Source organism: Chenopodium album, chromosome 2, assembly GCF_948465745.1.
Source record: "Chenopodium album chromosome 2, dcCheAlbu1.1, whole genome shotgun sequence".
NCBI classification, from domain to species: Eukaryota; Viridiplantae; Streptophyta; class Magnoliopsida; order Caryophyllales; family Amaranthaceae; genus Chenopodium; species Chenopodium album.
Window position 1 is genome coordinate 23487433 of NC_137835.1, and position 12879 is coordinate 23500311.

The 12879-nt window shown below is 34.3% G+C and overlaps 1 protein-coding gene across 1 annotated transcript; it reads left to right on the forward strand.

Moving 5' to 3' along the window:
• Positions 1-322: 322 nt before the first annotated feature.
• LOC145597432 (putative cyclic nucleotide-gated ion channel 14) lies at positions 323-10290 on the forward strand. The gene is made up of 7 exons (XM_081653600.1): positions 323-804; positions 904-1399; positions 6093-6308; positions 7208-7512; positions 7625-7736; positions 8781-9017; positions 9301-10290. Exons 1-7 carry the CDS (start codon positions 776-778, stop codon positions 10033-10035), a joined length of 2130 nt encoding a protein of 709 aa, XP_081509726.1. The 5' UTR covers positions 323-775; the 3' UTR covers positions 10036-10290.
• Positions 10291-12879: the final 2589 nt, after the last annotated feature.

Consider the following 12879-nt stretch of genomic DNA (forward strand, 5'->3'; position numbering starts at 1 on the left):
CTCGACCCAAGAAGGATTAAAACTTAAAAGGGTAACCTTAACCTGAATATATCTGACCCGAATAGACCAAATTCGTGTTGGTCAACCCAATTCTTTTTGATTATCCGAATTGATACTTTACATAAGCGTTTGTTTTCGATCAGTTGGGCGTTTGAGATTTTATTTGGGATAATAGATAATTGTGGGCTTTAAGTTGACACAAATTTATCGTGAATTGGGTCCGCCGTCCACACAAAAGTAGCTGCGTCATTTTAAACCCTTTATTTGATGTCCAGAAAATGATGCTACAACCTTGTGAGCTGTACTTTTGTCATTTCCCTTCATAAGTGTAATATGTAGTATTTATATCAAATTAAAATTTCAATTTCTGACCAATTTGTTTATTTGCTTGTACTTGGAACCGTACAAATCTACTTAGAAAAATCTTGTGCTTTTGATTTTTAAGAAGAAAGTCAGCCTACGCAAATTAAATACACTAATAATCAACAACCATATACTCCTACCACTTATCCTCTCATAAAATAGACAAGCAAAATACAAAGCCATTTAAGTTTCATCTCTTTTTTTTTTTCCAAAAATTTGTTGCCTTTAGAATTCTTGAAAAAATTCGATCTGCCATGATATACCATAACTTTCTCGTTTCTTATCATACGTAAATTGGATGATCGAAAAATTCCTATTATCTAAAATCCACAAGTCGAGTACGAAATTGAAGGCAGGGGAGAATATCACATATGTTCCATACATTAGACTCACATCATCAAATTAATCTAGCATGGATTCCAAAAGGCACAAGCAATTAAGGTAATTATTTATTAATTTCTTATTAAAATCAATATACATTGTTCATATTTTAGTACTACTAGTATATTTAATTATTTATTTATTTTTGTTTTTTTGCAGATTTGATGAAAATAATGGAAATGACTTACTAATGAAATCATCAGATACACCCTCTTCAACATACAAACACACCATTCCTTTCACAACAAGCATTAGAAATCACGACGAAGACGATGACAACAAAACATGGTGGAAACGGACCTTGGATCCCTCAAGTGAGGTAGCCTTAATGTGGAACCGTATCTTCCTAGTAGCCTGCATCATCGCGCTATTCGTTGATCCATTGTTCTTCTACGTTGCTGGAGTTGAAACAAATAATGAATCATTTTGTATGTCAACGGATTTGGAACTAGGTGGTGTTGTCACTATTATTCGTACCATCACTGATGCGTTCTATCTGTTACATGTTCTTCTGAGGTTTCGTACGTCTTTTATATCGCCGAGTACACGAGTTTTCGGAAAGGGTGAGCTTGTGAAGGATGCCAAGGAGATTGCAAGAAGATATGTTACTTCGGGGTTTTTCATGGATTTCATTGCTGCTTTGCCTCTTCCACAGGTTGGTCTAGCCTCTTTTTGGAGTACACTTTTTTTTTATTAGTATTTTTTTAATTACGTGTTTTGAGTGTTTGTTTCATTTAAGTTGAACAGAAATGAATATGGAAACGAACATATAGAATCGGGGGATTCATTTATATAACTTAAATGTCAAACTATGCTAATTAATATGCCAATTGGTAAGGGGGTGGGTGACCGAAAATGTGATCGACAATGCTAACTTATTAATTGTTGCTTTTTTACAAAAAATTTGCAAGAAAAATTTGACAAAAAAAATACTAGTATAAAATGTTCTGTTGTTGACTTTTTACTAACTGCTCCCTTGACCACAGTTTTATGCTGTAAAACAGAGAAACGCTTCGTCTATAGGACTATAGAGATCTACATTGTGTCATTAACTCATTATTACGTGCAATCTTTGTTTGTGTCTCAATTTTTAAAGTATTTTTATTTTTCTTTGCTTGTGTAAAACAGAGAAAAATGCACACAATGATTTAATTGAGCGTGGAAGACGTAAATGTTGGATAACAAATTCATAGTATCAGAAATTCAGAAGGATTTCTAAAACAACTTTCGAAATATGTTTCGAAACGTATGTATTGTCTGCCAAACGTTTCAGAATTAGTAAAGTTCCTAATAAACAATTAAACATCACATTTAATTTGTTTCCAAAAAACATCACATTTACTTGCATCATATCAGAGCTGGTTCCATTATAAGAATTTAATCTACTTGTATTTATTTATTTTTGTCTCTTTAAGCATTTCATCTACTTTTGTAAGACACACTAACACTTTGTCTTGTAAAGGAATTCTTGTTTGCCTTGTTGAGGCTTGCTTGTGGTATGTGTAGACCTGGAAAACGGGTCGTTCGAGTCGGGTCAGTTCCGGTCGGGTTAATTTTGGGTCAATCAATATTTGGGTCAGGTTGGGTTAATTCGAGTTTCGGGTCAAATGGTAATTCGGGTTGGGTCTGGTATTGGATCGGTCAACACTTCGAATTGAGTTCGGGTCGGGTCAGTCTTTGGATCCAATTATCGGGTCAAGTTTGGGTCAGGTCAAATTCGGGTCAGGTTGAGTTCGGGTCGGGTCAAATTTGGGTCGGGTTGAGTTAGAGTCGTGTCTATTTAGGCCAGGTCAATATTCGTCTGTGTCGGTGTAGAAATTTGACCAATAATATATTATAACTATCAATAAGTATAAAGTATAACAATTGAATATTCGGGTCGGGTCAAATTTGGGTCGGGTTGAGTTAGAGTCGTGTCTATTTAGGCCAGGTCAATATTCGTCTGTGTCGGTGTAGAAATTTGACCAATAATATATTATAACTATCAATAAGTATAAAGTATAACAATTGAATATTAATAAAATATATTCATTAGACAATTCCAATAGTATTGTTTCATATGGATGATCACTATTCACTAACATTGATTAATAGGTGAAAAATTCAAAGTAGATAAAGTGAATAGTGGAAAAAAAATTCAATGTAACACTTAAAAGAAGCTAAGAGTAATAGTAATTATAACAATAACAAAAACTACCTCTATATGAATTACGAGTACGTAATAAATTACACACACATTTCAACATCATTATACACACAATACTGTACGGTTTAATTTAAGTTATTTTCGATAAGTGTTTATTCCGGTAAAGTAATTTAGCCCTAAATCAGTTAGTTCATTTTGAGTATTTGTTAAATTTGGATCGGGTCATTTTGGGTATAGTTCGGTTCGTTTTGGGTCAAAATCGAGTTGGATCACTTTGGGTTTCGGGTCACTTCGGGTAGGTTGATTCAGGTATCGGGTCAATTTTGGGTTGGGTTGATTCGGATATCGGGTCAATTTTGGGTCGAATTAATTCGGTCGGGTAAATTTGGTTATCTGGTCAACTATTTTTCGGGTCGAGTCGGGTCAACTTTGTATTCGGGTCAATTACGGGTTTACGTTTTTGGGTCAATTTCGGGTCACGAGTCGAGTTCAGGATTGTCAGCTCTAGGTATGTATTGGTTGGCTTTTAATAGAGATATTTTTTAAATGAACAACGACTCAAAACGAAAATTGGAAAACGGGTAGGAATTTGAATATTTACATACATATTTGACCATTCAATTTAGTGGTAAGGATTTATTTATTTATTTATTTTTTTTAATCCCTGTAAAATGATTGGTTCACAAGTAAAAAGACTTATGACATCTACAAAGAAACTAAAAATATCTGTTGAGCAGAGTTACGAATCGTACATTATTCATACCCTATTTCATATCGCTGTGATTTACATCATTTTTCAACGAGGGGGTCTATTGATCTGTAGTAGTGATTTTTTTGTATTTGATTCATTTGATTGTACTCGAAGGATTAACCTATTTCTCGATCCCGTACAAAATTTTACCTATGAAACAACTTTTATTGTATTAAACTTAAAAGGCAATTGGCCTCAATAGCACCAACTATAGGTTGGGTGCAGAGAATACTACAACTTTAATCGGTGCACTCACAAACTATTAAGTTTAGTGCAGAAAATGTCATAAATGAGATCGAAACGTGTAATTTTTATTTTATTTTAATATTTTAATATTTTTTTTTTACCAATTTTCACCAATTTTTAATTTTTCCTAATTTATTTAGTTACTTTATGATAACTACCACGTGCTTTCTAATTACTTTTCTTTAATTTATAATATTTTGTAATTCATTATTAATTGCAACAAATGAATTATGTTTGGCAAAATAAAGTTTTCCAATGTCATAAATCGAAATCTCACAACACAAATTATACAAATTCATCCAAACTACACATCAATTTCAATAAATCGTCATAACACCAAAAAATACACTAATTTTATAGAATTATGAATAAAAAGAAAAATAACCAAATTTATGTGTAGGCATGGAGGTAGAAATTGAGTTTTTATTTTTATTTTTATTTTTTATTTTTTATTTTTTGACAACAACACAAGATACAAGAAAGCTAAGTAACGAAGCTAGAAAAATTAACTCTACACCCATTAGCAATCAAGTGTGCCCTATGCACTTGGTCTCTGCTCACCTTCCAAACCACACAAAAATCTAAGCCATTTGCCCCCCTTTTGATATCTCGAATGGTCCATAGAATGTTGATGTCAGGATGTTGTTGGTTATCAAGGATGCTGACCAGAATCGCAGAGTCCGAGAAGAGCACTATTTTCCCCCATGTTTTAGTCTTAGCCCATCTAATGGCCATGAGACAAGCTAGGGCCTCCGCATGAAGCGTTGAGTTTGCTTTACAGTAGTGTCCTCCTCCCTCGTGAAATTGGCCATTTGTATTAATAAAACCCCAACCCATGCCTGCGGTTCCCGTAGACTTCTGGCACGAACTATCTAGAAGAATCGTCATTCCCTGAGAAATTGAGTTTCATAATTTACCAAAGTTCAACTTAGAGAATGTTTTGTGCCAATTGATTGCCTAGGATTTTAGGATTAGTCTTCGTCTTCTTCCTCGTTGACCTTGGTGTTATTCAAGGAGTAGTATTACTTATTACTAATTTAGGGATAATGGGTGAATTATAATCATGGGGGCATGTTCTTAGCACAGTAATAATTATACAGGTGAGAGAATTTTTTAAGCAGGGTAAAATTGGTTAAAAATATTAAAATAATAAAAATATGTTTTTTAAGTAGGATTTATGGTCTTTAGTACTTCCTCCGTTCGTTTTTTATTGCACCATGAGTGATTTTACGCTTGTCAATGCATTTTTTTAACTATTAATATCTTCAATTATACTTTTGTAAAAATTATAAAAATTTGATATTTGAAAAGAATATTTCGAGACGAATCTAACTAGATCCCACATGACTACATTTTTCCGAATGAGTAAATCACAAATGATGGTCAAAGAAGATTAAGGGAATAGTGTAAAAGTCCTAATGGTGCAATAAAATAAAAACGGAGGAAGTATCATTTATGACATTTTCTGCAGCAAACTTAATAGTTTGTGATGTGGAGTGCACCCAATTAAGGTTGTGTTGGTCTCTGCACTCAACCTATAGTTGGTGCTACTGAGACTGCCAATTTTGCCTACTTAAATAACAAAAACAAAACCAGAACAAAACCCACCATATGTGCACTTACTACACTTAAGCCCACTACGTGAGTTTTCATACTGATAATAAACCTCATTTTTTTTAAAAACACAATCAACATGAAAGCAGGCTCCGCACATGAAGTGGATGTCAGATTTTCAGCAATTCAATCTGGTGATAAGTTCGGAAGGGTTTATGTCTTTATGATTACTTTCTCTACTACCTTTAAAGTTCAAAGAGTGTAGATTTATTAAATTCAATAACAAAATATAAAGAAACTAAAAACAAAGTATTGAAAACAGGTAAATTTCCGGAAAAAATTGATTATATTTGGCCTATTAAACGTTTTTTTTTTGAAGAACTCTAGAGAGAAAAAATCGAGAGGAGACAGGTAGGGTTAAACTTTACTTTTGTGTGATATAAATGTTTACTGCACTCACTCAGATTTTATGTAATTTCTAACTTCGTACCTTTTAACTTATCAATTTAGTCTTAAAATTTGAAGGACGCATGTTTTGTGTTTTAAGAATTGTTGTTTTAGAATATGGGCAGACAATATTAAATCAATTTTGCAGATTGTGAATGTTTATAGGTGTATATTGCTAATGCAGGGTCTAATTAAGTTTTGCAGATTGTGATATGGTTCATCATTCCAGCCATTAAGCACTCAAATAATTCAAGAAGTACAGATAATGCTCTTCAGCTAATTGTTTTCTTTCAATATTTTCCGAGGGTATATAAGATTTTTACGTTGAGTTCTGATATCGTCAAAGCTACTGGAGTTGTCACCAAAACTGCTTGGGGTGGAGCTTCTTACAACCTGCTATTGTACATCTTAGCTAGTCATGTAAGAATCTGTCCAATCTCCTTGAGTTTAATCATATCGATTTTAATTAACATTCGCTTCTTCTTTTTTGTTGGTTATATTGTGTTTAATCTCTCTCTCAGAATAACACACGTTGAATTTTCTTTTTACTATTTATATGTTAACTTCGATTATAATTTTTTATTAAGATAATATAAACATATTTTATAATAAAATATGACGTTAGACAGGTATTAATATAAAGTGTTATAATATAACTTTTTAATTTTTTTTTTTTTTATCAATATTTAACTATATAAAAAGTAAATTTTTTTCACTTACCACTTATTGCTGATTTAGGAATTATCACCTACAATTTTTTTTTTTTTTTTTTGGAAATTTACCACCTACTATATTTAAAACATCAAAACTTTACACATATTTGGCTCTGAACCGAAGTGTAAAGTCATGTCATTGACTACCTTCTCACCATATTTCCCTCTTTTTCTTTCTTCAATTCGTCTCCTGATTTCTCATTCTCCTACATTGTAATTCTTACAAAATTGGGGAAAAACTTCAAATTAAATTACTATTCATATTAATTATTTTAGGAATTGAAGTTTTTCCCTAATTTTATGAGTAGTAATTTACAGAGTAATGAGAAATCGAGGCTTTGGTCCACAAACTACGTAGGAAAAATTGTTGGAAAGTAAAAATAACAATAATGGTTGGTGATAATTGTCCAAAAATCATAAAAATAAAGTTGAATTTGTGTATCAATATGTGTGTAAAGTTTGACTATCAGTATAAAGTATAATTTACCCTATTGTGTGGTTTATGTTGCTATATAGTAACTCGATCCGATCTAACCATCATTTAGGATCGGACGTAGTAAAAACCTATTATTTGATTGAGTTTAGCTTCTTTCACCTTGCTTGTAGGTTGTTGGGGCAGCTTGGTATCTAATGTCCATAGAAAGATACTCATCGTGTTGGAAATCGGCTTGTAGAGACGAAGTATCACCCATCAAATGCCAGCTGAGATACTTAGATTGTAGTATTATAAATGATAATGATCGTATCATTTGGAGAAATAACACCCAAGTATTTTCCAAGTGTGATCCGGATAGCAAAGATGTTATCTTCGACTTTGGGATATTTGAAGTTGCATTGGAAAAAGGCATTGCCTCTGAGAGATTCAAGATCAAGTACTTGTATTGTTTATGGTTTGGAGTACAACAATTGAGGTAAAGTAACTCTATGCTATGGCAAGTAACATGGTTTCTAATTTTTATGTGCATTTCATATAATATGATTTCCATTTGCTTAACAACATACAATTGAATACCTTTCTTTCAGCTCGTTTGGTCAGGAATTGGAAACAAGCACATTCATCCTAGAAACCGTGTTTTGCATAGTCATTGCCATATTGGGTCTGATTTTGTTTGCTCTCTTAATCGGTAACATGGAGGTAAGAAAAAACTTCCCAGTAAAAAATTTATGCAATGTTTGATATGCATGTTATTTTACGATTATGGGAAAGGTTGGTGGCTAGTAATTGAGAGAACCAAAATCAAATTATCGCAATTGATACCATGATAGAATGAAAATTCTCGGTGGCTTGTCATTCTTTGAGTTTCTTAATACATACATACTCCGTACAAACTACATAAGATCGATTAAATAGTACCTACGTATATGAATAAGCCTTTAGGATCAAAGTTTCCTTAACCTTCAGTTATATTTGAAAACATGTTAATATGTTAGGCTGAGACCTGAGACCTTGAAATGAGTAACATGAGTTAGATCTTAGATTACTGATATATTGAACTACATACGTTAAATCAGAACTCTCTTTAAAAATCAGTCTTTTTCCTCCAAATAAATATCTATAGATTCAGGATCATATATAGTTCACCATCATTAGCCATTTTCATTGAAAAATTAAGTACTGTGGTAGTACGCAAAAACAGAGAAGGACAAGGCAACAACCCAAAACAAACAATGTTACAAGATTTACTGCAATTTCATATGGTTAGGAAATCAAACAAAAACCCGAAAAATAGTTTTTCAAATATATATAGCATACGATAGTGGTTAATTTTAACATCTAAATATAAGTAACAGGAATGATTCTATTCTTGGAAGTGTCAATTATAACAGACAACTAAAAGCACTTTGGTGAATTTTGCTAGTGACAATAATGTAATCTTAACATACATCTAAATAGCTGATTTGTATCCTAAGGGAAAATTTTGAGCTTTCCAAGGCCTATAAGTTGGCTTTTAAGAGAAAAAGTTATAGTATGATAAGCTAGTTAAAAAGTTTCTTTAAGAATCAACATGGTAAAAAATTGAGAATTAACAGGCTTCAATTAACAATTTATGCAACAAATTTGGAGTGCCTTCTGTTTATATAGATAATAGGTGAACTTTTCGTTTGTGTGCGCGCTTGAGTGTATGTGGTTTGAGGTTATTCCTACTTATGCTTTGAAAATGGATAACACAACTTGTAGACCTATTTGCAATCTCTCACTTCAAGGCTCGAGCAATGGAGGCTCAGAAAACGCGACACAGAAGAATGGATGAAACATCGGCAGCTACCTCCACACTTGCAACAAAGGGTGAGACGATATGTTCAGTACAAGTGGCTGGCAACCCGAGGAGTCAATGAAGAAGCAATATTGAGCTCCTTGCCATTAGATCTTCGGCGTGATATTCAAACACATTTGTGCTTAGATCTCATTCGACGAGTAAGTTCCATTTTCTTACATAAACATGCTTGATTAACACTTTGTTATTGCGGATTAGCACCACAATTTTTCTAAAGTAGAAAAATTTGTCACAAACCACCTTATGTTATTTATTTATTTTTGTTAAAAGACACCTAATTTGAATAATTTATAATCAGGTGTGTTTTAAAAAAAAAAAATTTATAAGGTGGTTTGTGACAAAGTTAGTGTTTTTTAAGGTGGTTTGTGACAATTTCTATTGAATTTAATTTGCAGTTTCCTGATAAATAAAAATTTTATGCAGGTTCCTTTCTTTGCACAAATGGATGGTCAATTACTAGACGCCATATGCGAGCGGCTCAAATCTTCACTAAACACTGCAGGAACTTACACTGTTCGCGAGGGAGATCCTGTTACAGAAATGTTATTCATCATACGAGGAAAACTAGAGAGTTCGACCACAGATGGAGGGCGGTCAGGGTTTTTCAACTCGATCACATTAAGACCAGGTGATTTTTGTGGCGAAGAGCTTCTAGCATGGGCTCTTCTTCCGGATGCAACTCATTATCCTTCCTCCACAAGAACAGTCAAGGCCATCGAGGAAGTTGAAGCCTTTTCATTAGAAGCCGAACACCTTAAATACGTGGCGAATCAATTTAGGCGTCTACATAGTAAGAAGTTACAAGACACATTTCGTTACTACTCTCACCAGTGGAGGTCATGGGGCGCTTGCTTCATTCAGGCTGCTTGGAGACAGTACAAGAGAAAGATGGATCAAAATAGTCCGAGCTCGAGTTCGAGTTCAAGCAACAGCCAGAGCAAGTCATTATCTGTTTCCTGTACTCAATCGACTTCATTTTATCACAATGATGATGATCACGACGATCAAATTAGTGAACTCGGAACTTCATCTCTGAATATACAACAATTGGCGAGAAGATTCGTGAGAAATGCTAGAAAAAGTGGACCAAGAGACATGGATATTGAGTTGCCGAAGATAAAGAAGCCTCAACACCCTAACTTTTTTGCGGATCATTGAATAAACACTCCATTTCTCAACTACTTTTCTCTTTTCTTTCTTTTTTTTCAACAGAGGAAGATTCACTACTAGTGCCTTAAAGTGAAAATAATATGTGTAGATGAACTTATGAAGTGTACTCTTTGATGGTTTCCTTTTAACACTTTTATTAGGTAATATCTAACCAATGAGGTCTTGCCATCCTGGTCTTATGGCAAAGACGGAGGGTTTATGAACATTTAGTCGTATCTATGTTGATATTCTCTTTCCCCCATTTATAGTTTGTTTTGGTGTTTGGATGTGAAGCAATGGCTACTTGATCGATCTCAAAAGGAGAAGAACAGATCCCGAAAATTGAATAAGACCAATGTGAAGGACTGCTTAGGAGACAAGAAAATACCTCCTAAGGAGCATCTGGGTGTGTAGACAGCCATTTGTGTCTCCCCAAAAACCAAACCCGGTGATGAATACCTTTCACGTCGAATCATAATCGAATGAAGTGAAAGTGTGGAAAGTCTAGTGTTGCGGTTAGTTTTAATTAAATTCTCTTCTTTCTCTCTGTTTTTGAAAACCTATTTTATGAAAATATTCAATCCAATTTAGTTTGGTCCATAAAAAGGGTCCAATAATAGTGTAGTTGGCTTGGGCTCGAAAAGAGCTTTCTAACGATATATTATAAGCCCAATTCCGACGAATGATGAGGAAGTTATGGCCAAATTACTAAATTGGGCCCGGTTTGATCTTTATATGCGGCCTAATGATCTAGAGGAGGGCCTATAATGAATTATCATTCCTAATGCAATTAGAATTGATTATAGTCTTCTAGAAATTTCTTTTGAATCCTAATGTGATTAGGATTGATAATTGAGTTTTATGAGTTTTATTTGGAATTAAAGAAGTGTTTTAAATGAAATTACAGTTTTACCCCTTGTATGGACTTTTACGCCTAATTTTATCAAAAAATAGAAAACGTGTGGAAAATTGCCTGCAGCATCGCACACTCATCAATTCTCCATTCAATGCTCACCAACTCTCATCAAGAAAATCTTGATTCTCTCTCTCTCTCTCTCTCTCTTATTCTAAACCAACCTTTTTACAAACACAAAATTCCGCATTCACAAGATCTAGACACACCTAGCATAATTTGAAATTGCCTTCGCCCAAACGTGAAAGGTTTGATTTCTGAGACTTTGGTCCCAAATCTAGTCTAAACTTTCTTAATTGTTTGTTTATATTTTCCTTGAGGTTACTAACATGTGTATTTTGTTATTAGAAAGAGGTACGAGGCATCCAAGTAAGTACTTTAATTGTTCAATTGATATTTTGATGTAGAAATCATGCTTAGATTGTTATTTTGATTCCTAGTATCATGTTAGGATGTTTTATTGCTTCCAAATATCATGTTTAAGGTGATTTGCTTATATCAAGTATGATTAAAAGGATGCTTCCTATTTCTTTCCTAATAGCATGTTAGTATCATGTTAGGGCTAAAGTTTTGATCTTTGATGTTTAGTAACATGCTAGGGTTTGTTATTAATCTTCTTAGTATCATGCCTAGGATCTTGCTATTATTATGCTTTATCGTTGATATTATTATTATTATTATTATTATTATTATTATTATTATTATTATTATTATTATTATTATTATTATTATTATTATTATTATTATTATTATTATTATTATTATTATTATTATTATTGTTATTATTATTATTATATCTAAAAAACAAAAGTCATACAACCTACAATAAATTAGTGGGAAGCCGAGATACAATCTGGGCCCCCACTCCTCTAGCTATAACAAATCCTACCCTAGTGAAGATATGAGCTGCAGCACGAGCCCCAATGTCTTGCGTCGTCGAGAACCTCTGAATCCGCTTCAGTAACGCAACAACCTCCTTCTTTAATTCCCCAAGCGAAGAAAAGGAGAAGGGAATGAAACCATATCCAATCGCCAGACATCGAGCTTCATACTTAACCTGCTTCCGATGAGCAGCATCAGCCACAACCCGCCCATGAATAAAGTCAGATAGCCCTGACTGTGTCAAAGGAGAAGACCCTGTCAAATCAACACAGACATCGCGACCACGATCCCATGAATAAAGTAACACATCCGCAGGTCTAAGGGCCTCGTCGTTCCCTCCGGCTAACCCAATGTCAACCTCCTTTCTCGCTGAAATCCTAGAACGATAGCAAACATCAACAAGGGTATCCCGAACAACATTATGCCGATGTTTAATACCCACAATACCAGCACAAGACACCGCGTGATCACCAAAAATATCTCCAGCAAAAACCCTCGAACAAGCAGAGCACGACGTCGAGATAGAGAACAATGGAACACCCAACCGATAAGACAACAGACAGCGATAAGTCTTGGCGTTCATCGTCTGACCCAACCCCGAAATAGGAACCGCCCGAAGCCAAGAAGAGGTGTGATCACCCTACTGTAATTTCCATAATGCTGATTGTCGAGGAGTTAAAGAATAAGCAGATTCTGCAGAAGCGGTAATCTTTGTGAAATACATATCTGCCAATTTCTTCATGAGTTTAGGGGCAGCAACCTCACTAGAATTACTCAAAATGTCAGACTCCACTGTTCCATTAAACAGACACAACGCATCCTCAAAGGCTCGTCCAAGACCAACAATGCCAGCATGCCGAAGAAGTTGTGTCTGCAACCCAGCAGACTGCAACCGAGAAGCAAGAAAAGCATAGTGACGAACATCACCTGCAGAATAAACACCAAGCCCTCAAAACGTAAATGGTCTTGGTCACCCTCTGCATCACAAGCTCACCACTGAAACCAGAATCGGAACTAGCGGGACCTCCAAGCAACCTAACACCACGCAAAGGTTGAGC